Genomic DNA, 26,472 nt, shown 5'->3' with positions numbered 1-26,472 from the left:
GTGAAAGGGGGTCGTGTTCTGGCCCCTGCCAGTGGCACTGACCAAGCTGAGTTACCCGCGAACACTCGCTGCCCTTCCTCCCGGACACGTGGGCCCACCCCGGGGCTGTGGCGCTGGCCCCGGCCCAGCCCGCTGTCCCCGCGTGCCTGCCGCGCGTGGAGCCCCACCCAGCTCGCTGCCAGGCGACAGTGGGGAAGCCGGACGGCGGTGGCGAGAGCGGGTTGTCCACTCCTCGCCTTGCGGCCAGTTGGTCAAGCAGGCGACAGTGCTGAGCCACGCTGGGCCCGCAGAGGCCGCTCCTTCCCAGGACCCCGCAGGGCCCTTTGCACCTGCGCACTTGGGGGAAGGGGGGCGGGCGGGGGTGCTCTCCAGGAAATCGTGGCTGAGGCCCGGGGGCAGGGTTTTTAGGTCCCCGACTCCGCTGATACCTGATACTCTCCCCTGCCCCACTAGCTTGCCAGTGCTGGGCACGGGACAGGTGGGTGCTGGGCGGGTGTTCGTTGGATGGGTGGAGTCCCCTGGGAGGCCAAGTCACTGACGGAATGCCCCCCCCCGTAGGTCGCCACCAGCTGTGACATGCGTGCCTGGCGGAGGCTCGTCTCTTTCCCGTGAGAATCCCAGACCCACGGGGGTTTTAGCAGCTGTGGCCTCGGATTTCTTTTCTGACCAAGTGAGGGTCTTGCTCTCAAAGCCTCACCCAGCCCTCACTGATGGCTTGATGAGTGACAGCCGGTCACAGCCAGCACAGGTAGGGGGAACAGTGCTGGGACAGGGCCAGCTTGGGGGAGGGACACCCCGCTCGAGCCCCGTTGTCGTCCGTGCGCCCCGCGGCCTGAGGCTCGTGCTGGTCCTGCCAGTGCCGCCCCCTCCCGACCCCCGAGTGTCCCCTGGGCCCTCGGCCCTCCCCCTCGGTGCCCACGAGGCCAGGCCCATCCCGCCCGGGCACAGCCGCCGGCCCAGACACTGCCCCGCGGCAGCCTGGGCCACCGCGGAGTGAGCAGGGCGGCTGCGCGGCCCCCGCGGGCCAAATCGCCATCCTGGGCCCGGCGGCTGACAGACGGCTGGGAAAGGCGGCATCGTGGCCGAGGCGTTTATTGTGCAGGGCGGGGGGTGGCAGGGCGGCGTCAGCCACAAGCCAGCAGAGCGGACAGGCGTCCGCCCAGGCCATGTGCCCTTGGCTGCGCCGCTGGCTCCCAGTGGCCGGGGCGTCTCCCTCGACGCCCTCACGGTGAGGTGGCCTTGCCACCCCGCTCAGTTCATGCTGCGGTGACACTGTTCGCAGCTCGCTTCCCCGGAGGGCGGGGGCGGGCCCATCCCCCGACCCAGACCCTCCCCGGGAGGCACAGCTGCTTGGCCCAGTGACAAGAAATGAGGGGACCGTGGACAGCCAATGCCAAATTTACAGCAGGAGCGAAGCCTCGCAGACCGCCGGCGTTCGGGGTCCCCTGGGGGTGTCACAAAGCACAGAGCTGACGACTGGGCCGAGGGGTGTGCCCGCCTCCCAGGTAGGAGCCGCGGTCCTCGGCGACCGAGAGGAGGGAACGTGTCGTGCCCGCAGCCCAGGGCCGGCGCCCTGTGCTGGACAGTCTGGGGCTGGATGGGACCAAATGTCTCAGCTTGAAGCGTCCACTTTGGTGGTGGAGGAACAGGAGCGAGCCAAGCCGTAAGTAAATGCTTTTCCCTGGGGCTCTGACCGTCCGGGCGCCTGCGGGGCTGGCCAGCGCGTGTGGGAGCCCCGCGCCGCTAGCGAGGGGGCAGCGCCTGCATCTGGAGGGCGTCGTAGGTGTCCTTGGTGGCCGTGCTGAGCCCCTGGGGAAAGCAAGTGAGGAGAGACAGGTCAGGAGCCCCGCGGGGCGCCAGCCAGCAGGCGTCCTGTGCCGCCCGCCCGGGAGACGCGGCCCTCGCGCCCCGTGCCGATGGTTCTGCCTGCTGGGCGAGGCCCTGACACTCCCTCCCAGCGAAACTGTCCCCTGCCGCCAGCGCCCCGAGCGCGGGGAGGGCGGCGCTGCCCAGGCCACGGCGCCGCGGGCGCGGTCAGGCAGCGGGCGGGCGCGGACCCATCGCGGCAGCGCTCCCTCCCGGGTCCCGGAGGCGGATCGGCAGCGGCCACGTTCTGCGGCCCTCGTGGCGGCACGGAGCCCGGGCCGGCCGCGCAGCCTGCCACGCTGGAGCGAGTGGGGCAGGCGACCTGGGCACAGCCCAGGGCGGCCAGAGAGCAGGGGGCGTCCCCAGCAGGCGGGGTGGGCTGGGCGTGCGTGACACACCGCCCTGCATCGGCCGGGTCCCTGACCGCAGTGACGTTTTCAAAGTTGATTTTTCCTTCCTTCCAACCTTCCCAGCCATCCTGCCGTCTTACTAGGTCTGAGGACACGAGGCAGAGCGAGGCTTCTGCTCAGGGCCCGGCCGTGGAGGGAGAGGCCGCACGTGCCTCCTCGGCCTACCTCTGCCCTCAGGGCCACACGGCACAGCCCTGGGCGGCCGCTGTGCCCAGCGCCAGGGGACCCCAGGCCCAACCTGCCCAGCTGCTGGCGAGAGCTGGTGCCACCGGCAAGCCGGACAAAGGCACCTGACGTTGGCCATCTCGACGACGCCGCCCTGAGGGCCAGTAGCGTGGACCGGAGTCCCGCCACCAGCTCCTTACCTGGTAAAGGCCATCATGCCCCTTCCCTCTCCGGCGCTGCTTCTGGGGGAGAGAGATGGGAAAAGGCTAAATCAGTCCCAGGGGCTTTCCTGCTTGAGGGCCCCCCAGGTCCAGGCGACTGTCTCTAGCCAGCACTTCTGGTCCTGGGACAGAAGGGCCCTTAGGCCACCGGTCAGACGGTGGCTCCTGCAGAGCGAGGCGAGGCCTGGCTCTGAGCGGGCCCGGGTCTGCTCTGCTCCCACGGGCGCACCCCCTCAGGCCTGCACGTGGCAGCTCCACAGCGGTCACGGGCGCTCGCTGCAGAGTCGTGCAAACCCGGCCCCCTGTTCACTAGCCATGTGACCTCGGGCGTGACATTGAACCTCCTATGCCTGGCACTGTGTTACCGTGGAACTTAAACGAGGCCGTCTCACTGGCCAAGCATGGACCAGGCCGTCCTGGGGGACCCACAGCCTGGGCGGAGCGAGGAGCCCTGTGCTCCCCAGCACTGGATACATGTTAGACACTTGGTAATTACTGTCATTCACGGTGACTGACCTGACCTGCCTTTGCGAGGCTCACTAGACTTGGTTTTCTGTCCTGGAAGAGCATCAGCTGTCCCCTGGGACCTCCCGTGTGGTCCCAGGGGCAGGAGCTGGACTAACCTCACCCGCACCGGGCACCACGTGCCTCCGCAGGCGGACGAGGGGCAGACGGGAGACCCGGGGCAGCTGCCCTGGCACCCCCCCGCCCCCAGCCCCTGGGGGTTCGAGCGGCACGCACCTCGCCTTTCATGCCGATCTCGCTGTAGGCCTCCGCCATCTTGTCTTTCTGCAGCGCCTGGGCAAGAAGGGGACACGGGACACCAGTTTACCAGCTGAGGCCACCACGGTGGGCTCCCCTCCGCGAGGAAGCCTCCCGCACCCCGAGGCAGCGCTCCAGGCACTATTCACACAAACACCTCTGCCAAGACCCGGCTCCACCCCCTGCCCCCCAGCCCTGATCTAAGCTGCCAGCCTTGGCCGAGCCAGGACGCGCAGGGCAGGACAAAGGTGAGGCGTGGCGGCCCAGCCAGAGGACAGGCATGCTGGCCGCCCAGGGGCCCACGGCGCCAGTCACGGCTCTGAGCAGGTACGTGCCAGCTGCAGAGGCGGGGTGCCCCCTTTCCAGGCGGTCGCCCTGCAAGGGTCCTCCTCCCGTCAGACCCACACCGGGGTGGTGAGGGCCTTCCCACTAGGGCAGCACTCGGAGGAGACCAGCTCCTGGCGACAGGACCGGCTCGCCCAGCCTGATGGCACCACCTTGCCCTGGGGCGGTCTGGGCTGCCCCAGGACCAGCAGCAGCAGTCCCAAAGGTGAGGCCAGCGGAGGATCCTTGCCCCGGGTTCGTGGAGAGGCGGGCCGGGGCCGCAGCCTGCCTTCCTCCCGCCCCTCCCCCAGCTCCCCGAGGGAGATGGGCCCTCTACTCACGTTGTACACGCCTTCGTGAGGGGCCTTCCTTCTCTGCAGGGGAGACAGCGGGGTCAGAGGTGGGAGGCCGGATCCAGTGGCCCCTCCCCGCCCCCGCCAGCCTGTCCCCTCGCGGGGCACGCGGTGGCGTTTCTTGCCCGTGTGCACTGCAAGCCCCCTGCAGGCGTCCCCCAGCCTTGCCCAGGGCCGTCCCCGTGCAGACGTGGTGCCCTACGCGGCACAAGCTCACAAGTGGGATTCGGCACGGAAGATGTAAGGCACCGAGTCCCCCATGTGGAGCAGGGCCAGCCAGCCATGGCTCAGAAGTCCTGCTGGCCCTCCTAGTCGGCGGGGGCGCTCAGTGGTCCCCTGCTCCCCACTCGGGCAGCAGCATGCCGCCCCTGCTCTGGCCGGACCATGCTCGTGGGGTCCCCCACACCCGGCAGCCTTGCGTGGACTGCTCCACCAGGTCGGGCCCTGGGAGCAGACAGTGCCGCTGTCAGGGCATCTCTGGGTGGCCATGGAGGTCTGGAGGGAGGCATGGGCCAGGGGCCACCTCTCCCTCCGTAGGCCCTTGTGAGGCAGTGGGGTGGGGGGCGGCAGCGCACATGCTGGCTCCGAGCCCCGCCCCCCCCCCCCACACGCAGACACAGGACGGCGGCTCACCTGCTTCCCTCCCATCTCGGGGTCGCGGCCCCGTCTCTTATCCAGAACGTCGTACTCCTCTCTGCGCCCCAGGTTGAGCTCCTGAAACAGACGGGAGCGTCAGGGACCGAGACTCGGAGCGCCGGGCCGTGCCCCTGGGCTGCGCGCTCAGGGGCGGGGAGCTGGTCCGTGGGACACCAGCGTCTCAGGCTGCGCGGCGGCAGGGCCCAGGGCCGGGCCTCGACGTCTCCAGAGGCCACTGCGCAGGGAGGCCCCGCCCCCGAGGGCGAGGCGGGGCTCCCCAGAGCGTGTGGGCCTCACAGCGCCCCCACGAGGCAGATGCAGTTGCTCCGCTCCTTCCGATTTGGGAGGTAGAGCCCCGAGCCCAGGAGGCGCAGTCCGGCTGCGGCCCAGATGTGCGCACGCCGGGCGCGTGCGCCCTGCGCCCCGCGGAGGACACCCGCACCGCCCGCGCCGCCACAGCCGAGGCCGACTTACGTTATAAACGACCTGGTTCGAGCCCTGCAGGTGCGCGGGGGCGTCCGCGATGCGGCCGAACTGGAAGAGAGGGGACAGCAGAGCGTGAGCGCGCGCGCGCCCTTCACGGGACCCTTCCCTGAGCGTCGCTGCCGCCCCCCAGGGACACGCCAGCCCGGGCTGGCCGCAGGTCGCCCTGGGCCCTTCCTCCGGGGGACTCAGTGCTGGCTGCACAAAGGCCCAACGCCTGTCTGGACCTGTGGGGCAGATGCTCGCACGTGTTACCGTGCGCAGCTGGCCTAGTGTCCAGAGGACCTGCTCAAGGCACACAGAGCCCACTCTTTCTTCAGCTCAGGCCACCTCACCCAGAGAAACCGCCAGGTCTTAGAGGTCAGAGTGTGGGGCACCCCTGGGGGCGTCCTTTGGGGTGACGTTGTCCAAATTTTGTAAAAGAAAATGATTACTGCTGTTTTTCAAATAAAATCTTTTGCCAAAGTCTAAACAAAATCTGAGAGAACGGTGGGTGGGCCGGGCGCGAAGTGCGAACAAGGCCGGGACCTCCTTGCGAGGTCCTTCCGCCCCCCATCCCCAACCCCAGGACACTGGGGCTCTGCAAGGCATGGGCTGAGGCGGGCGCTGGAACCTGCTGGGCAGCTATACTGTGGGGCTGGGGCAGGACCTCGGTCCCTGCCCCCTGCTCCTGCCTGCCTGCCACCCTGGGACGCCTCGGCCTCACACATCAAAGCTCCCGCCAAGGCGCCAGCGGTGGGCTCCGGTCCCGCTCCGCCCGGCTCGTCTGCCCACCTTCCCAACCCACCCAATAGGAACACTTGGCTGGTCCCTGCTTTGCCCATGGGCACCAAGCGGCAGACACCACTTGAGACGTCCCATGACCCGGCCCCTCTGAACATCCCCGAGCCCGCTGTGCCCACCTTCGCTCTCAGAAACAGGGCGGTGACGATAACGCCGTAGATGAAGAGGATGCCGTCCAGCAGGTAGCAGAGTTTGGGGTCCAGCAGGCCGAAGCTCTGTGCGTCTGTGCCGAGAGATGAGACGGGTTAGCCAGGCCCGAGTGAAACACGTCCCCACCACCCCACGGCTGGTCAGGGGACTCCTGACGGGCTGGACCCACCCCCTACACCTCATCTGAACCCAGCCTCCCTCCCAGCCCCTGAACCAGCGCCCAGGGAACCCAGGCGGGTCCCAGCGGTGGGCGTGACAGCTGGTGAGCCACCAGCCTGGAGACAGGCGGGGGCCGAAGGCAGGGGAGGTGAAGCCAGCCGCGCACAGGGCCACTGCCCGAGGGCCGCGGGGCCCGGCTGGGCGTGCACCCCGCCTGCGCCGTGACTGCGCAGAAGGTGGGTGAGTGCCCGAGCTAGGGTGAGGGGCCCCAGGGAGAGAACGGGACTGACGGGTGGCCAGATCACGTCAGTCTTGAACTTAATTAGCCCCCCCGCAAGGATTTGGGGAACTCTCCCCAGTTCCTGACTCTGGCTTCCTGGGTGCCAGGCAGCGCCTTCCTCTCAGGGCGCTGGGGTCTGGTGCCACCTGCCAGCCTGGGCCTGAGGGGTCTTGCGAACAACAGACAGGGACCGTCAATGACCCCCCCCCCCCCCCCCCGTCTTGATTCACGGCCTGGTCGCGACGCCCCCTTATCACTCCCGGACTCGGCCTCTGTGCCTTTGCACGCGCTGCTCCGGCCACGCGCTCCCGCAGCCTACGCCACGCGGCTCAGGCCTCACCCCCCACGTTGCCACAGGGCCCCACCCCACTGCTGAGTGCGGAGAGCCTGCCTGTCCCCGAAGCTGTTCACAGCCACGGGGTCACGGCTGTCCCCCGCACCAGCCCCCTGGGCGTCCCTGTCAGCAGGTAGGCCGGCAGTTAGAGCCGCAGGAGACCAGCCCCGTCCCAGACGGCGAGGGCAAGCCAGCAGAGGGACCCGCAGCCTCTGAACGTCTTCCCGGCAGAGCCCGGCCCCCCGGCCACCGGCTGGACGCGCCAAACCGAGCTTACAGGCCGCGGCGGACCTGGCTGCAGGACGCCGTTATGCCCTAAGCTGTGGGCTCTCCTCCCCGCTCTTGGAGAAGCCCCCAGACCACCCTGCCCATGTCGCCTGCAGGGCAGGCTTCACGCTTCCGGGGCACAGAAAGCGCCTCAGTGACCGGAGTGCCACCCCTGGACCCCGGCCCCCTCCGCCTCCCGCTGCCAGCCCAGGGTGTCACTTCCGGGTCCGAAGTCACCTGATTTCCACTTTAAGCCCAACGAGCTGGGGCCTTCCTGCTGCCTAGCAGGAAACCCAGAGCGGGCCATGTGGGACCGTGTGGGGACACCCAGAGACGATCACAGCGTCTGTCCGTCCGCACAGGCCATTGTGTCTAAACGCATCATGTCCTGTTAGTGTAAGCCGAGCCCTATGGTCATCTTCACAAAAGCCCAGACCGAGTTCAGGAAGTGGCACACCACTGCTATTCCAGAAGGTTCTGCAGCCCTGAGGGCAGCCTGGGGGAGGCGCAGCCTGCGCAGCCTGGTGTCTCGGGTGAGGTGCCCCTGAGTCGAGGTGTCTGTCCTCCCAGCCAGAATGAGCTTCGAGGACAGGGGAGCAGGCCCACTCGGTCCCGCCGGAGCCAGCAGCCCAGACACCCAGTGCCCATCCTGCCCCCCGCGGGTCCCCCGGCAGTGACGGCATCCGACCAGGGGGGACACCTCTCGCCTGAAGCCCAGCTCGGACTTTTGTACACGCCCTCTGCCTGATTGAGTCTGAGTCCTGGGCTGCTGCTGGGCCCCGTCACAGGTGGTAAAGAGGAATGAGGCACGCCCCTTCCCCAAGACACCCTGCAGCTGGAGCGGCCCCCAGTCCAGGCCGCCTCTTAGGTCTCTGCCTCAGGGGCTTGCCACCTGGGGGCGCTGGCGGGACCAACGTGAACCATGAAGCCCACGGTTCAGGTGGGAACAGCCAGCGCCCAGGCCCCTGAGCTCCCCCTGCACCCCCGTCCTTGAGGCCAGGGTCCTGCTGCTGCCCGGCCCCACCCCCAGGCTCAGACACTGCTGGCGATGACATTGCAGGCTCAGAATTTAGAAAACAGGAAGTCACGTGTGCTCAGGAAGGCAGTGATAGCAGCTTGGGGTGCCTGTGCTGGGTGTGATGCCCACCACCAATCACCTACTCAGGCACCCAGACCTCCCCCTCGGGGGAGGGGGTGCTGCCCCCTTCCACTGACAGCTAACACGGGCCGGACCCGGGGCAGTAACGATAACCTCCAGCTGAGACTTCGGTCGTGCCAGGTGGTGTGTGCCAGGCCGAAGGTCCAGAGCCAGGGCTGACCCCGGCTCCGCAGTCCGGACCCCGTCAGGTCCAGAGTCCTGCACTGGACAGCTCGCCACCCCTTGGGGCAGGGCAGAGGGGTCCTCTCCAGGCTGCAGAGTCCTCTCCTTCTGGGGACAGAACCTGACTCACAGCTGGCCTTTGCAGGGGGCCGAGAGGCCTGCGGGCCAACAGGGACAGTTGGCCTGCTGCGAAATGCAGGGGCACCAGAATTCTGGGCAAATATTTATCTTCTTGTATTTTTATATTTGTTAAACTTGTTATGGTTTCTGCAATAATTAAAAAAATTATTTTTTGCGGTCACTTTTGTTATTTTCAAGTAAATCTACTCATTATAAAAGTGCAAGAAAGTAGAAAAAAATCAGAATCACCTAAAATACCGCATTCGAACGCAGCCGCCAGTAACGTGATGGCATGCGGCCTTCCAAGGCGTCTGCTGCTTATAAACTGTAATCATCCTACATAGAAATGTTTTCTCTGAAAAACACCTTTCTCAGTCGGTGTTGTAATCGCATCGCGTTTTCGTGTCATTTCGTGTATTCCCGCTTCTCGCCACGTCGCAGTTTCACCGACTGTCCTGAGCTCCGGCGAAACGACCCTTCCACTGTGGATTCCCGCCCCCCACCCCCCACCCCCTGCTGACGGTCGATTGTGTCCAGTTTTTCACCGTGGCAAATAATTTTGTGATAAACATCTTCATTCCTAAAGCTTTTTACAGGTTTAGAATGTGGCCGGTAGTATCTCGAAAAATGAAAAGTAAGACGAGTCCAAGAGAAAAACCAGCAAAAGATAAAAAATAGGCGACTTTCAGAGGAGGCGAAACAAATTGCTCATAAACGTGCAGAAAGACGCTGGGTCCCGGTGGTGGCAGGGAGGGGGACGCACAGAGCGACAGGAGGGGGCTGCGTTTCCACGGTGGGGGGCGGAGGGGTGTCGCCGGCGAAGGGTCAGCAGGCGCAAGGGGCCCGGGGCATCGGGACAGCGAGGCGGCGGGTGTGGCCAGGGTGACACGCGTGAAGCCAAGTGACCGCGGGCGAGGCGAGAGGGCGACCAGGTGGGGCCTCCTCGGCCAGCGGGTTTTGCTGGACGGGATGGGAAGCGGCTCCGCGGCCGGCCCGCCCCCGTCCCCCCCCCCCCCCCCCCGCCTCACGCAGGCGCAGTGGCGCTCACCTGCCTCCTGCCCCCGCCCACACGCCGCGCAGACAGTGGCCTTATTCCCACCAAAGGGCGCGAACCCGTTCATTCCTTTGCTGGTTCGTCATTCATCAGCAGGGATCGGTCACCCAGCCTTTGTTTCTGCTCTGGCCTGAATTGTGTCCCCCCCAAATACCTACGCTGAAGTTCTAGCCCCCCAGCACTTCAGAGTGTGACTGAGTTTGGAGATGGGGTCTTTAAAGAGGCAGCTAAGTTAACATGAGTTCTTAGGGCAGGCCCCACTTCAACGGGAGTGCTGTCCTGATGGGGACCGGAGGCGCGGACACAGAAGATGAGGACCGGAGGCGGGGACACAGAAGACGAGGGCCGGGCCGGCTACGGCCAGAGGAGAGAGGCCTGGGAGGAGCCAGCCCCGCCCCCGCCGCACCTGGGGCTCAGACTCCCAGCCGCCAGGGCCGTTTGCACCCATGCCTGTGTTTATGGGGGGGCGGAGCTCAGCTCGGACACGTGGCTCCCCCGTTGACCCCCGGGCTGCCCCTCTAAGTCATGGTCGAGCGACATCTACACCACGCTTCCAGCTTACAGGACACTTCCATGTTCCTGATTCCCTTTGATGCCACCGGCAGCGAGTGTAGCACGCTGGGCAGGTCGCGTGTGCTCTGCCCCGCAGATGAGGAGACTGAGGCCAGGGGGCGACGTGACCCTGCGGGGGTGCCCAGGCGCAGGGACCCCAGAGCCTGGATGGGAGGCCAGGTCCCGCCAGGACCTCGTTCCCCGCGCACGGCACACAGCACGCGGCCCTCACGTTATGCTCCTGGTTGCCAGCCACCAAAAAGCAAGCAGGTCCAGGGCCAACGCCCTCCTGTAAAAATTCCAGGCAGAATGTCGCCACTTCTGTCAGGCGTTACTTATTCTGCAGAGAAACCCTCAAGGTGTGCAGAGACGTGGGCACGAGGGTGTCTATCACGTCATTATCCGCAGGAGCAAAAAACGAAAAAAGGGAAAAAATAGAAAAACAACAAATTTTCACTAACCGGAAACGCAATAAATACATTTTGGCATATTTACATATAGCGGTTAAAAAAAAAAATGCAACACAGCAGATAGCCCAGAATCTGCTGCCACGGGAAGATCTCCAAGACAGTAGAACTATGTACAGCTCCGTGCACGACGAGGAAAAGACGTATTATGTAGGTTGCGTGTGAGTATCATATACACAGAAAGATGAACCTGGACGCAGTTTCTGTTTCGGATGATGAAAAAGTTCTGGAAATGAATAGTGGCGATGCTCGTACATAATTGTGAATAATTTCACGGCACCGAATTGCATGCTAGAAATGGTTAAGTGGTAAATTTCATATGACATACATTTTATCACGAAATATGCATCTATACGTACATCTCTAGGTGGATGGCTCCGAACACATAAAATGCTTAACTCTGGAGAGGAGCTGGGGGAGGAGGAATTTGGGAGAATTTTGCTCATTTTCCACTTCACGCCTTTTGGACTCATTGAAACACTATGACAGTCCGCTACACTTGTAATACTAAACAACCCAACAAAGACGAAGGGCTGAACCCCCCAGACCGGGAGCATGCGGGACAGTTCCAGGCGGGGCAGAGCGCAGCGGGGCGGGGACTCGCCCACCTGGCAGAGCCCCTTGACCCTGGCTGTGTGCCGGTACGTTTCTGGTGACAGCTTGCGGCGGTTTGGACATATCTCAAACATACAGAAATTCTTACCGTCGTGCTGTTTTGTGAATACTGTCACATTTGTGTCTGGACACAAAAACGGTTCCTGCTGGGGAACACACTGCGTCAGGCGTTCAGGCCTTTCGTGCACAAGCCCCCCCGGCCCCAGCCCCGCCGGGCAGAGGAGTCAGATGGAGCTGGCTCTGACCCACATCCTTGCCCCGCTGGGACTCAGGCCCCCAAGAGGCCACACAAGTCTGGGCATCTGGAGCTGCCTGGGCACCTGGAGGGAGACCAGTGGGAGAAAGGATTGAGGGGCCACCTGTGGCCCTCGGCTGCCCTCCGAGAACCGTTCTGGGGCACCAGGCTTTTAAGGGCACCTCCCTGGGGCTCCCGCAGACCTGTAGCAGAAACCTGCGTGTTATCCGCTTGCCCGATGGGCACGCCAGCCGGGCACCCCGAGCCTGGAGCCGTGCCCTCCACCCCCTGCCTTTGTAGGCCCTGTGCATGGGCCTCTCGCCCTGCTGACACCTGGCAGTCAGGGGCAAGGCACGGGCAGGACTTCCTGCCATTGGGATTCCAGCCCAGACATGGACACCTCGTGGCACAGAGTAGCGCCCCGCTGGCATTTAAGAGGCACCTGAGCCTTCGAGGCCACATGGCTGTCCCGGGGTCGGACCCCCTCACGGGAAGGTGGACGTGCTCACGTCCCCCCGGGCCCTGGCCACCGGCCGTCTGACAGGGTCCGGGTCCTGCCAGGCCGTCACACTGTCCTGGGTGCTGTCCAGCCACGCTCAGAGCCCCCTGACACCGAGCACTCAGGAAGGACGGCCCTGGGCGAGGGGGGCCGAGGCCCTGCCTCCCGTGCAGCCGGGCGGCTCCGGCCTGTCCCGCCGCCCTGCGGTTTCAGGGAGCACAGCCCCTCCCCTCCGGCCCACAGCTGCTCCTTGCTCGAGGTTTCCTGTCACACTGGCACCCAGGGCCTGGGTTATCTGCCCCCCGAGATCTCCCGTCTGCGTAGCTCGCACTCAGCCGCCCGCCCCCACTTGCGGTCCTGAGCTGCTCGCCCCCGGCCCTCTGCTGAGACTCCTGGGGCCTGGGGGTGGCGCGGATCGGCTGCCGGGCGGGGGCTGGGCTCAGAGGGGCTGTGTCCCAGATGTCGGGGAGAACTCTGCCAGGGTCCCCCCGAGAGGCGGGGGCTGGGCCAGCCCCTGGGGCCTGCCTGGGGTGGGTGCAGTGACCGCAGCCGCACTGCCCCCCAAGTCTGAAGGCCCAGGAGGCATGCTCTCGCCGAGGCTGGGCCACCAGCCCGGCACCCCCGCCCCTCCCCGCCACAGAGCACAGGCAGGAAGTGCGGGGGTCTCTCCGCTGTCACCCAGGGGGACCCCAGATGTCGTCAACGCCGCCACCCTCGGAGCTGACAGCCTTCGCTTTGCAGCCCTGTGAGTGCTCGGTTCCTGTCTGGGCACACGCGCCACGTGCCGGCCACCGGAGCTCACGTCCCCTCTGCGCGGGGTGCCAGGGTCCCCGCCAGGCCGGCCTGTGCCTGCGAGCATGTCCCCTCCTGCCCCGCCCAGGGGTGGGGGGGCACGGTGGCAGGAGCCACAGCGCGGGGCAGAGGGACCGCTCGCTTCCTCTGGTTCTCTCTGACTTGAGCTCATCAGGTCCCACAACCAGAAATTCATGAAAAATACAGAGAATTTTGACGTAGAAGGAAGAAAATGTCAGACGGCCAGGTCCCGGGGAAGCGGGATTCTCACCCCGCTGGGCTGGCAGCAGGTCGGGGCTGAGCGGTGCCTCCCACCGAGCTCGGGGGCCTGGAGGACTCACCCCAGCAGCTCCGAAGTGAGCCCAAGGGCCCTGACCTTTAACCCCGACCCCCCACCCCGTGTTCTCACGTGCACTCTGCCCAGGGACCGCTGCCGTCTGGGGGGCTGGGTCTGGAAGACTCTACGGGCGCCCCCAGCCCCCTCTGAGCATCTGCGGACAGGGTGCCCCAACGATAGGCCAGGGGGGCCGGCACCCCCACATCCCATCTCTTTCGTTGGAGGGACCCCGAGGGAGCCCTGACACTGACGGGCGGGTCCGCCTGTGCTCGCCCCGCATCTCCTCGTGTGGACGCCTCATCCCAGCACGGTCGCCCGAGGGGCCTTGGTTTACGGGGCACCGACGAGGGGGGCCCTGGAACCCCGCTGCTGCGTGGCCTCTCACTGGCTGAGGACCAGCTTGCTAGGGGGGCTGGGCTGCCCGGGAAGACCTCCCCGCACCTGCGTCCTGGGGACCGGGGTGGCGGGTGTGCAGGGCCGCGGGGCAGGGGACGGGGCTGGCCGGGAGCCCCGCGCTGCCCCGGCCCAGTCTCCACAGTGACCCCTGCGCCCGGTCCAGCGTCCCGGCTGCTCTGGGCAGTTCCGGGACTCAGAGCGGGGAGCTCGGGGGTGACTGGAAACGGGGTACAAGCCCAGGCACCCCGCAGCGCGCGTCACTCCCGCCCCCAGGTTCGCTGGCCAAAGAGAACCGGTCAGTTCCCAAACGGAGCAGCGCGGGGAGGAAGGAGCAGAGAAACGCGGGCCCCGCGGGGCTGGCCCCGGCCCCTCACGTCCCCCCCGGACCCCCTGCCCACGCGGACGGCCGCACCGCGGGCAGCGAGGCCCCCGAGCCTGCTCAGGGCGCGGCACCACTCGCGTGCGGCGGGGGCCGTGGGGTTCCCCAGACGCCGCACCCCCCCCCCCGGCTGTCCCTGACTCCCTCCTCGGGGCTCCGGTGCACCCACTCCCGACTTAATTATCTGGGGGGCAAAGAGCGCGCTGTCGCTCCCATCGAGTCTCAGGAGGTCCCTCGGCTCAGCCCCACGGCTCAAGCCCCGTGGAGGCGCCGTAGCTACGAAACTCCGCCCCGCTCGCGTGATTGACGGGCTGGTCGGTGACCCGGTGACGCACAGTGAACGAATGATGTCCCTCGCGCTCCGAAGACTCCACGAGTTGGAAGAGGCCGATGGCCATGTTCACGGGCGCCTCGGCCGATGCTGTCGCCAGAGCGTGCCCCTGGGGGAGCTGCTTCACCCCTGGCTTCTTTGCCTCCAAAATAAGGGTGTCACCGTGACGGCCTCGGGCTCCTTCCCGCTGCGCCCGCTTCCTGGCCCAGCTCAAGCCGGTTGTCAGGGAGACAACGCCTCACGGTGTCGTAATGGGCAGCATTACGAGCATCCACGGGGACCGGATTCCTGTACCCCACTTTCCCTGCCGTCCCAGCGGGCGGGGTGGGGACATGGCAGCCTGCGAGGGAGGAGGCCGGGAGGGTCTTTCCTCATGGAGGGGCTCTGCACGCTGTCACCAGGGCCTCTGTCTGCATTTGACTCAGGCCCAGGCCGGGTGGCCGGTCTGCCACCCAGACCAGCACCCTACAGATGCCCGGACCAAGGCCAGGCCGAGGCGCGCTGGGGCTGGCAGCCTCCGGGGAGGGCCTGCCCCCTGCTCTGGTAACAGCGGGCATCACACCCTTCACCTTGACAAACTTTTACTCAGTTTTCAAGGCTCAGCATGAATGCCACCTCCTCCGGGCAGACTTCCATCCTCCCACCCGCAGAGAGGACCTCCCTGCACTGGGCCCCTGTGTCTGTTCTGCAGGGGGCCCGGAAGTCGGGAATCGCGGGTAGAATTGATCGTTAAACCGAATGCCAATTACTTTTTCAAATAACACATCCAGGGTGTCTCCCTTCGACCTTCAGATACTTGTTCAGGTGAAGCGCCTCTAAATGACGGAAATGGGTTCAGTCGTTAACCTCGTAAAAAAGGTTCGATATGACACTTTGTGTTTCCAGGCCTTTCGGACACTCCGTAATGTATTTCTTGTACTTTTTTTCACATTAACGATTGGATTCTGCTTTAAATGTAAAAGAACTTTCTGATAAGGTGTCTGGAGGTTGAGGAAAACCGTACTGAGCACATCGTTGGAAACACAGCCGACATTCTGTATGAAAATAAATTAACGGTAACATTTCGGACCCTGTCGTTCTCGACTTGTCTTTTATTATTTGACGACAGGTCTATTCTGCTAAAAAGCAGACCTCACGGGGCCGGGGTGTGCCTTATCCCTCTCCCGCGACCCCTAGCTAGTGCCAGCATGAGGGGCTCATGAGCGAGTAAAGGACACATTCCGGTCATTGCGACCGGGGCGGAGCCCAGGGCGACCTGCCTCCCTCATTCCTGTGTTTTCGACTCTTTCCCTAATCTCCCCCCAAAGTTTAACGAGAAGGAATAAGATTAGGACTACGAGCCCTGTGTCCGAGACGACGTCCTAGAGAACCCTAGGTGGGTGTCAGGAAGTCCAGGGAGGCGCGGGAGCAGAGCCAGCCTCCCCGGGGCGTCGCTTCGGGGCTGCGTCGGAGCTGGGGTCCAGGGCCGGGCCCGCGTGCAGGTCGTCTGCGGGGCGCGGGGCTGCCCCCCGGCCTGAAGCCGAGCAGAGCTGGGAGGCTTTCCTGGAGGTGTGCTTGTCACACTGGCAACCCTCGGCGGCCCAGCCCACGCCCGCGAGCACTCGCCTGTGACGTACGTGGCTCGCTTGGATCAAAAGCCCCACAGAGCCCGCCACCCCTGCAGCTGCGGTGCCGTGCCGGAGACGTGCTGGGGACGTGGGTGGTCGCGGCCGAGAGCCAGCCTGCTGGGCTGCCGCCTCCGCGTGTGTGTGGGCAGGGGGAGGTGCCCCTTGCTGCTTCCAAGTCAGGCCGCCCCGACCCCTCTCAGGAGGGCCCTGGGGGCAAGCCCTGGGCATGTCGCCTCCCCGCTTGCTCTGAGTTACCCCTCGATTTCAGGCCTCAGGATCCCTGAGACCTGCTGGGCCACGCGGCCGTTCCGGTCTGATTGGAAACCTAGATCTATGAGCACAGAAAAGCTACCGGAAGAAAACGCGGCAGAATGTTTGCGGCGGTTTCATCTCTGGTGTGTGAAATTACGGCTGATTTCAGTCAGTCTTTTTTATGCCTTTCCCTGTTTTCCAAGCTCTACAAGGTATTATATAAAAATACAAATTTTGAATTATGAGAAAATCGAAAAAGCGGGTTTTTGATGCCTTGTGTTGACCTCGCCTGCTCGCCCGGATTCTCGGTCGCATTTTAAGTCACCGCGTCACGCCCAGCAGCAGGAGGCGGGGGGAGCTGGCGGAGTTCCAGGTTGTGCTCTGCATGGTGCCCATCGCCTGCCCACCAGTGCGGGCCGGGGGGTGACCGGCCTGCGCGGAGCCTGGGTCCTCTCCGCTCCCCCAGGCCCAGGAGCAGATGGGGAGGAGCACATGGCCCCCTCAACCCGCCCGGGGCTCGGCCTGGCGCCCTCACGCCCCAGGACAAGGGCCGGCTGGGGCTTGCTGGCGCTCCGGGGGAGGGCCAGCGCCCCAGTGACCCGGCCCCACGACCACAGGGGAGGCCCGTGTGTGCCAGGCCCCGAGTCTGGCCAGGCGGCCAGGCCATGAAGTGCGGCTTAGGGACAAAGCCCAGCAAGGGGCAAGAGAGCTGCGGACGTCACTAACGCATGGGCCACTGGCCTGGGGGACACACATGTGCGCCCGTGGGAGGGGGTCTGCCCTCAGCAGAGTCTGAACCAGGAAGGGGGTGGGGTCCCCGGCCCAGGCCACACCCCGCTGGGAGGGCGGATGGCCAGTCTCTGCTCCAGACCCACCTACTCGAGGAGGCGCCTGGCCTTGGCCCGGCTCCCTCTGTAATGTCAGAAGGGACCGGCAGCAGCAGGGGCCAGTCTGAGCCTCTCGCCCCCCCAGAGGTCTGCGCCCCCTGCCTGCAGCACCCCGCCCCCCGCTCCCCCCGCCTCGGCTCCTGTCTGCGGGCGCATTCACCTCTCCCCCTGAATTTCCTCCCTCGCTCTCCTCCCCCAGATCTGGTTTATCATCCGCTCAGGCTCCTACCCGCCCTCTCCCCAAACGGTCCCTTCTCATCGCCTGTCACCTCGGGTGGCCTTGGGTGACATGTGGCCCAGCAGCCCCGGCCCCAAGGGCTTGGCCACTGCGCCCTCTGCTTGGTGCAGCCCTCTCTGGACGGTGGGCAGTCACCGGCCATCGCGGCCACCCTGCCCGGCGTCCGCGGGCACTTTCCCCTGAGAGCTGCTCTGGGCTGTTTAGCATAGCGGTCACACTGTCCACTCTGATGTAAGACTCACCCAGGCAACTGCGGTGGGGTCGGCGACGGGCCCTGTGCCCGGGGCCAGCAGGCGTGCCTCATCCAGGCAGGCCGGGTGCAGCCAGCAAGCTCGGAGGGCCCCGGCCCTGGCCGTCCGCCCACTGCGCCGGCGCCAGGCTGCCCCGCCCCCCCCAATTAGCAGCGCTCATTCCTGCCCCTACTGACTTCAAATACCCGAGTGCTTCAGGTCTGGCAGCAGAGACCTGGAAAAGCCATCGTTCCTTTTTTTAAAAGGAGAAGAGGGGCAGGCAGCGTACCACGCTCACACGCGCCACAAGCGGAAGTCGGGTTCCTGGCCGGCCGGCCGGCCGTCTGCTGCGTGTCTGGAACCCGGGCTGCGAATTTGCAGCTCTTGCCGCCCGATTCTGCGTTTCAGCCTCTACTTTAGAGGGAACTCAAACGGAACGGTGCTGATTTAGTAGCTGAAACTAAGCTCAAAGAGTCATTATTTCTTGGAACAAAATCAAACCTTTAAACTTGAAAAATATACACACACACACACACACACACACACACCCGTTGAAATGAGTGGCTGAAATTCGATCTGAATCTACATAAACTTATTTCCCCAAAATGATTACGTTAAGGAGCATGTCTACCTACTGTCTGAGTTAAAACCAGTGATTCATTTGGGCTAAAGAAGCTTCTTCCCTTTGAATCCTGTATCCTACAAATTTAAAGAGGCGGGGAAGGGAAATGGTAAAGAAGAAAGGAAGGTTTGCTTCACTGACTTACTAAGCAACCGGGGCCCAGGGCTGGCTTTCTCATTCCGCCAGACGACAAAACACCCCAGAAATCCTGATGCTGGCTAATGAGACGCACGCCTTTAACGACCGCCTCAGAAGGAGCCCCCTGCGGTCGGACGCGTCCTGGGTTCGGCTGCACATTGTTTTTCTCCAGAACGTGTCAACTGTGGCTTTTCATTGAACCATAAGCAAAGGGTTTTTAAGTTTCCTTCTTTGGAGAAGCTTTGTTTATAAATGGAAATAATTTTGTCCTTGCCCACCCCCCAGCAGGTGGCACTGTCCTTGCACAAGATCACCCCGGGTGGCGACGGGGGTGGCCGTGAGGGACTCCCCCGGGCCGTGCTGCCCCGCGGCCGGCTGCCCTCTGCTCAGCCTGCACTTCTGCTGGGCTTTCTACAGACACCGAGCTCCAAGCAGAGGCCGCCTCCGGCTGCCTGGCGGGTTCTCCAACCCCCCATTTTTCTGCAGGGCAAGAGAAACTGGGTTCTGGTTTTGAACACCTGGAGGGGTGGCTTCCTCCAAGAACAGCTCCGAAGGGTCGCCTTAGCACACCCCAGGTGCAGGGCTGGCGGCTTCCCGCTTCGGGCAGGGCACTGGCTCCAGGAGAACCGGGCCCAAGCGCCTGGAACTCCTGCAGGCTGGCCTCTGGAGCTCGGCCCCCAGCCCTCTTCCAAAAACAGAGAGCGGGAGTGGGAAGGGGGGTGGGGGGCGGAGTGAGGAATTTTGCCTGTGGGTGTCCTGGCTCTGTCCAGCACTAATCCAAAACTTCGACCTTTTCGGGTTTTAAAGGCAAGAAATTTCAGGTAAAGAAAGGCGAAGGGAAAGGATAATAGAAGTAAGGTTTCGAGAGCCCCAAGGACGGCCCCGGAGCGCCCCGGAGCGCAGTGGGCATCTCCGGCGCGTGCCCTGGGGCGGAGGCAGAGAGCGGTCTGGCTCCCCTGACTCCCCGTCTGCTCGCCTCTCCCTTCCTCTCTCCTGTCCGCCTTCCTTTTAGTTCCTTTTTATTGATTTCACAGACTCTTGCCCTCCGCTTCCTCCTTCCCCATCATCGAGCTCAAGCTCAAGCTCCATAAACCTCCCCCTTCCCTCCCCAAGCCCTGTCCAGACGAGGAATCAGGCGTCGACAAGCCTCGGAGTCCCAGGCGCACACCCCGCCACCGGCAGCCCAGCTCACGGGCCAACTGGCCCCTCGCGCTCCAGACAGAGGCCACCCAGAGACACCCCACCTCCCCTCTGCTGCAGGGTTTGTCCAGCTCCTTGTAGCTGGGTGTCCGGAAGCAAAAGCAGCGGTCACCCTGAACCATGTCAGGGGATCTGCGCACGTCGCAGCAGGGCTTTTTCGCCCAGCCCAGGCCGCCAGAAGGCCCCGAGCGTCCGTCGCTGGGAGGCCAGGGGTGGCTGGCCGCGGCCTCTCCAGCTATGGCTGTTCTTGGAGCTGCCCGCGGGTGACGTTAGCACGTTGTCCTTCTCCGCTGATTCGAGGGTCCACGTGGTACGCGGCCAGGCACGAAGCCGCTCCTGACCACGCTGCCGCGGAACACGGCTTTTTGGGCTTTGGCACAGCTGCGGCGTGGAGGGGGATGGAAGGGTCACTCACGGCCCGTCACGGCCCGCGGACAGCACACGAGGGTCATGCTGGTGTCGATGAGCCTGCGGCTCCGGCTCCATCAAACTTCGCTGGGGACTCAGGTCGCGGCTTTCGAGTTTGAGGCTCGGCGCAGATCTCACAATGGGTGCCCCGGCGCTTAGGGGGCCCCCCAAATCCGGCACAACGGATTAACAACGAAAGGAGCCCTCCTCCTTGCAGGCTTTCCTGACACTTGCCGGGTTGACGCCGACCTCCTTCGGGGAGAAACCGGTTTGTCTTCGGACTGGCTTAGGGCGCGTAGACGGTCTGTGCGTTAAACCGAATTTCACCTTCATGTCTGTACCACTGGGGATGTTTTTTAAATATTAGAATTGGAACTAATGTTTTCAGGGAGATTTTTATGTAGCCATAACCTACAGGATAATTATTTCCCGCCCTGCTTTTCAACCTCGACTTTGCCCCTCGGTTTTCAGCGTCACCCAGATACTGAATGTAGTTTAATTGTGTCATTTGTGAAGACAGTCATGTGTATTTGTATATGTGCACACGTTCGCCCACGTTATCCACAGGTAAACATGCGTGTGTCATGTATGCTGTGTGGTGATTCCAATCTTCAAGGGCAGAGACAGTTGAGAAGTCCAGGGAGCCCCAGCCGGGCGGGGGGGTGTGGGGGGCCTCGACCAGCTGGTCAGTACGCTCAGGCGTCAGAAGCCCCGGCCCTGGTACTCCGTCCTCTCAGCTCCCAGGCGACTGAGGGTATGTGGAGACCGTTCACTGAGGTGGGCTCTGAGCTCGCCAGCAAGTCCAGGCGAACCCCACAGGATTCCAGCAGCCCTTCGGGCGAGCGCGGGCGCGGAGCCCCATTGAACCCCACCCGATTCCAGCAGCCTTTTGGCCGATCCTGGGGTTCAGATCTCTGTGTCTGCCTGTGTGCTAGCCAGAACCCCGTGCCCCCCGACCCCCTGACCCACGCAGATGAAACCCAGCAGAACTGCTCACGCCCAGCGCCCTGGGTCTCTGCCCAGCCATTTAACACCCGCACAGCGCATCTGTGGGCTCGTGGGGGTCAGATCACCTGCCGCCATTCTCCAATCCCCTCGACCGATTCCTAATGGACTTTTAAATCATTTAGGTGCAAAAGCAAATAATAATAGCACACTGTTCAGTAGCCAATAAATCCTAGCTCATGAAAACTGAGGGAGAAGGCTTCGACCATTAAATTAAATATTTATATAGCTGCTACGCCCACGTACGCACATAGATGTACATTTCAGGCATCACTACCCATTTTTAATTTTTTGTGTGATGTCCAATAAGAAAAGATTTCCAGTGTGGGGAAAAAAATGAAAGGGAGATTTATTGCCTCCAAACTGACATGAGGAAACGGCCCATAACATAACCTGCTCCCCCAGTAAAGAGAAAGAAAGAAGGGCACAAAAATATCGAATTGACCAAGTTATCCCTCCTCCATTGTGAGGAAGGTGAGTTAACGTCCACGAAGAGCTTGGTCCCCTTCGGCTGAAGGATGCTCTGCGAATCCGAAGCATCATTATAAGTTATCATTGAATAGAGTTGATTTTTATATTGGAACCGTTTGAACCATTACATTCGAGCCTGTCCTACGGAGTCCCAACACGGAGCCAACACCCCTCGGAGGGGCCACCAAACAGTCTGAGGCAAAAGCTCCTCCAGGTCGGCCTCTCGGGGACCCAGGGGAACCGTCTAGAACTACCTTGCTTCCAAGAAGAGGAAACTGAGGCTGGGGACCCCTCGCTTTCTCTCCCCAGCCCTGCCTCCTGCTCACTTGGAACCAGCACATTGACGGTGGCCAACGCCCCATCCGCAGTCACCCCTCTCTCCCCCCGCGAGCTGCTCCCATGAGCCCAAAGGGGATCAGAAACCGAATCCTCTCGTCCCTCCCAAATGGTGGAAGGAAGCTACGCTCCCAAGCACGGAACAGCAGCAAACCACACGCAGAAACCAGAGTTCCTAAAACTGAACGGATGCGATCGGTTTTGAAATCAATCTTTTGAAAAGTCTGGTAAGATTTCTGCATCTGTGGGACTGAGACCCTTATCTCATCTAAGCGTGCTGGCCCAGAGCGAAGGCCCACAGGCCGGTCGGGAGAACCAGGAGATGGGGGCTCCGCTGGTCTTCAGTGTAAGACCCAGCTGCACGTTTGGTCTCGGGGTTCACTGGAGAAGGGGATCACGTCCCGCCCGGCCTCCAGTCCAGGGTGACTTCCCAGGAGCTTAAGTGGTTATCACCGATGCTGATACACTTACAGGCTTAGTAAGATGTCACAAACATCGAGTCGGCATGTTTTAATCTGACAGTTATTTGAACATGATTTCATTCCTGAGAAGGATGCATGCCGCCTCCCACCCGAAGAGGAGGGAGAGATCAAGGGAAACGCACAAACGAGCCGATGTGAGGCGTAAGTTCGCGAGCGCCCGCTGGGGGCAGCGGGGTGGTCCCCATGCTGCACGTCCTTTGCCGACGGCTTGGAGAGGCCCGGGACCTCGTCCCTAATCTTAACCTCATTTCTTTTGCAATCTCATCAGCACAATCTCTGGGCTTTCAGACCGTCCGCCAGCTGTTGACTTGAACATTCACACTGCAGCCCAGGTCCGACTCAAACACCCATTCGGCGGGCAGCTCGGCGCTGGCTGGCCCTAACGGAACGTCTGCTTCTCCCCGCCAAACCCGCTCTTTCTGGGGTCGGTGGGCCCCGTTTGGATAAATGTAATTTCTCGATTCGAACCTTGGGGAAATAATTTTATATTCTATAAAGCTCTTCTGACTACAGGAGTAAAAATGGTAATTATAGAAAAATTGGAAAATATGTAAAAGCATGGAAGAGAAAATTAGAATCACCTGCAACCCCAGCACTCGAACACGGTCACTGTTAACACTTTGCTGTATTTTCTTCCAAAGTACATTCTAATGCATTTTTTTTTTTAAATTGGGATTGCATCCTTGGTGTTTTTTGTTTGTGTTTTTTATGTGGGACTACCTATTTTTGACTATTTTTAGGTATTGCTACATATCCTTTTTAGCCCCTCCCCTTGTTAGAAATATGGGTTATTGTTGATTTTTGACTATTATAAATAGTATTGTGATAAACATCCTTGAACATGGGTATTTTTATCCCTCTAATTATTTCTTAAGAAAGAAGACACGTGGAAACACATGCCTAAAGGGATATTTCTGAGATTCTTTAAGCTTAGGGCTGAATTACATTCTGGAAGGACGGCGCCAATTCACACTCAGCAGTTTCTGAGAGATTCTAATGATTATATTCTCACCGACGCTGGGTATTACCATTAAACCACCAAAAAGCCTAAACACAGAATCCAATTTAAAATTTTGCATTTCTTTAGTTATTAATGGTGTCAAACATTTTCTTTCATGCATTTTCTTCACCACACGTTTATCATTTTATGAATTGCGTGGTGATGACTTTTTTTTAAAAAAACCATTGCAAAGACCAAACATTTATTAGAGTCTATTGTGTCGAAAGTACCATGTACCCCTCCAAGGGCAGTTCCGTACGCATCGATTGCGACCATACTTTTTCTCAGATTGCTTTCCTTCAGTGGAATGACGACTTTCGCGTCCTTATTTATTATTAATTATTATTATTATTACTTTGGATGTGTCTTCTTACGAAGTGACTTCTTGGAGCATGTCGCATGCCAGGAATAATCGCCCGTCCCTCTCCGTGCGTATCGTGAATGCTTCCCCTTTGTCACAGAGAAACTGGAATTTAAGTAGTCAAGTGTTTTACTCATGGGCTTAGAAAACATTTCCTCATTTTGAGGTCAAATAGATGTTCGCTTCTATGTCTCTTGGAGGCGCCATTTTCAATGAAGTCCTAAAAAAAACCTCGCAGTGAAAAATCAAGAGGTGCCTTCGGCGGCAGCCACGCCGGCGGAGCTGTGTTGCTGCGCGTGTGTACACGCTCACGCGTGCGGTGTGTGTGCGGGCCGGGGTGGGGGGGCGCAGGGCGAGCAAAATCGACGTTGTCTGTAGGACCGCGGGGCTGAAATTGAGAAGGCAGAACCTGAGCTTGCTCAAGGGGGCAGCGGCTGCACCGCTGAGGTCGCCGCTGAGGTCACCGTGGAGGCCGCCGCTTTGCAGCCGGGCTCGGGATCCTGTCGTTAGGCTTCCCTTGGGGCTCGGCTGCCATGAAAGTCGGGTCCTCCCGCAGCTCGGATGTTTCCTGATCGAATTTGCCTTTGAAGACACGGACACGAAGGGCGCGGAGGGGCGTGCAGGGCGCGCTTTCCGTCCGTGCCTGTCCGTGGGGCAGACGGCCGCTCGCGAGTCTGGTCACGCCGCCCGGCTCCGTGGGCGCCCGTCTGCCTGGGGCGGCCTCGGGGCCCAGCGGCGTGTGTGTCCCGAGAGGGTTCCTTTGTGCCAAGTCTGTGCCCTGAGCTGGGTGACAGGCCGCGTGCCGGTGCTTGGAGACGGCCCGCTCCGGCCGCCCCTGCAGCTCCCCCAGCTCCCCCTGACCCTCGCCCTCCGGCCCCACGAGTGTTCCAGGGGCCTGGAGCCACGGACGCCTCAGGGGCCCGCCACCGTTTGTCCTCGGTAGTCAGACCCGCCGTGGGGGCCGCCAGGGGTCTTCCGCCCCGAATGGCCGGCCGCCCCAGAGCCTCCAGCCCCTGCCGGGGACGAGCCTGGCTCCCCCCTCCCTCCGCTCCCCACCTCTCCCCCTCTGCCACCCACTTCCGGCAGAGAACAGCCCAGCTTGGACTTGTTTTGAAAGCAAGTGTGGCTGCTCTCTGCCTCTGCAGGTGGCCCAGGCCCCCGGGATCACAGGAAGGACATGCGGAATGGGTAGTCACGCTCACGCCGGTGAGGCACCGGCTTCCAGCCCCTGGCAGCCTTAACCCCGCTCGGCTGAGGATGCGGTGTGACTGTCACCCCGTTGCCGACGAGCAGGACCGAGTGGCCTGGGCTCTTCTCCTCCATGGCAGGCACGTCCCCGGCTGACATGTTGGAACCCCTCCCCGAATGTTCCTGACTGGACGCCTTCCAGGCTTTGTGGACCTCGCACGCTGAAGGGGAACCCCGCTTCCCAGGGCGGCCCCTCGCTCCACCACTGGGCGGTCGTCCTGGTCACCAGCCTCCTGGTCACGCTGGCCTGCAGAGTCCAGCTCTGTGCGCCTCCTGCAGGGCGGCTCCTCGCGTACCTGGAGGCCGCTCAGGCCGACACCCCTAGGTCTTTGTGGCCCTTTCATCTCACACTTGTCTCTGGGGGCTCCTGCCTGCTCCATGCACCCCCCCCCCCACAGCAGATTAGATCAACGGTGAGCCGGAGGTACCCGCTGCTCTGACTTCGTTTGCGAGATAAATCTGCCTAAATACAGATAGATAGATAGAGATACAGAACACCTCGCTGCCCTCCACCCCTCTCCCTGGCCGGGGAGGGGAGCCAGCCTCCCTCCTTTAAAGTCAGATTTTAATCTCCCTTCCCCTCCACCCACCCGCAGCACAGCCAACTGCAGCAGGAGACACCTGCTCGGTGGGGGCGGCGCGCAGCGCAGTCGGGGTGCGGGGGGCGGGGTGGGGGGCCACAGCCACTCTCGCTGGGTGGGTGGGGAGGAAAATTCTGCTCCTGGCTACAGATTCTAACTAGGTAAAAGTTCTCAGGCACACGCACACACATACTCATGCACACGCATGCACACGCACGCACACGTGTGCACGCACATGACCCTGAGAGCAAGACAGCAGCCCTGCCTTAGGAAAAGGCCCAGGTCCAAGCAGCAAATGCAGAACTCACAAGGGACTCTCGTCACGCCGCGAGAGCAGGACACTGGCGAAGGCCACAGGGCTGGCCCGAGGAGGCTCCCCAGGCCAGTGACTGCTAACCGCTGACGCCCCAGTAAGGAAACAACTGTGATGGGCCCAAACTCCCCGGCACGGTTAGGCCCACATGGTACCGTGACACCGAAACCGGCCCGCACACTCACGGCTCCCCCCGGGCGGGCGCCGGGGGGCCAGATCATGCCTCGCTTTTCACTGAAGAGAAAGACCCTGCCTTTGTCATGCGACATGTCGAGCGCACAGAAGTTGAGCAGAGTGGGCCTCGGTCCACCCGTCCCCCGACCCCAACGGCGATCAGCACTGGGATTATTCCAAATCAAACCATAGGCTTCGTATCCGCCATTTCATCTGTACGTGACAATCTATTGTAAATAAAGGGAAGAAATCAAGCATCTATCTAGGGTATTTCTCAGAGTAACCAAATACTTGATAAGTTTCTCAATATAGAAATATTCCACTAAATAAATGAGGGGGAAAAAAGCCAGCTCCTAGTGACATGGCAGCTCTCAGCCATGGCCATCAGCGGCTTCTAATGTCGCCAAAGGAACGCCTCGGGCACCCGTGGGCTCCTGACCAAGGCTCGCTGAGCCACCGGGCACATTCTTGCTGCCCCTTCGGGCGGCCACCCCGCTCAGCCTCCAGATCCGGCTCCGGCTTAGAAAAACACACACGGAGGCCGAGGAACACGCCACACGGCTCCACGGGGATGTGGGCACGAAGTCCGGACTGCGGGTCGTCGCAGGGGACAAACCGCCCGGCTTCC

The 26,472-nt window shown here is 62.2% G+C and overlaps 1 protein-coding gene and 1 long non-coding RNA gene across 3 annotated transcripts in view; one reads left to right on the top strand and one right to left on the bottom strand.

The window, feature by feature from the left end:
- Positions 1-1,673: 1,673 nt before the first annotated feature.
- CD247 (CD247 molecule) overlaps positions 1,674-26,472 on the bottom strand; it is a 53,163-nt gene continuing 28,364 nt past the window's right edge. Inside the window, exons 1-8 of one of the 2 annotated variants that reach the window (XM_016148575.2) lie at positions 7,431-7,536; positions 6,123-6,226; positions 5,212-5,271; positions 4,735-4,815; positions 4,090-4,122; positions 3,404-3,460; positions 2,642-2,683; positions 1,674-1,809 (exon numbers count right to left, since the gene is read on the bottom strand). In XM_016148575.2, the coding sequence (XP_016004061.2) occupies positions 1,744-1,809; positions 2,642-2,683; positions 3,404-3,460; positions 4,090-4,122; positions 4,735-4,815; positions 5,212-5,271; positions 6,123-6,226; positions 7,431-7,500 (513 nt within the window). In that variant the 5' untranslated portion in view covers positions 7,501-7,536 and the 3' untranslated portion in view covers positions 1,674-1,743. Of the gene's footprint in view, positions 1,810-2,641; positions 2,684-3,403; positions 3,461-4,089; positions 4,123-4,734; positions 4,816-5,211; positions 5,272-6,122; positions 6,227-7,430; positions 7,537-26,472 lie in introns of those variants that run through there. The other variant, XM_016148576.2, reaches the window with a different exon arrangement.
- Positions 1,808-5,697, top strand: LOC118612859. Its single transcript, XR_004955182.1, has 2 exons — positions 1,808-2,644; positions 3,458-5,697. It is a non-coding gene; the product is annotated as an uncharacterized LOC118612859 (long non-coding RNA).

This window comes from Rousettus aegyptiacus, unplaced genomic scaffold (genome assembly GCF_014176215.1).
Source record: "Rousettus aegyptiacus isolate mRouAeg1 unplaced genomic scaffold, mRouAeg1.p scaffold_m13_p_17, whole genome shotgun sequence".
Taxonomy (NCBI): Eukaryota; Metazoa; Chordata; class Mammalia; order Chiroptera; family Pteropodidae; genus Rousettus; species Rousettus aegyptiacus.
The sequence above is the reverse complement of the archived record's forward strand: the minus strand, read 5'-3'. Positions and strand labels throughout refer to the sequence as shown.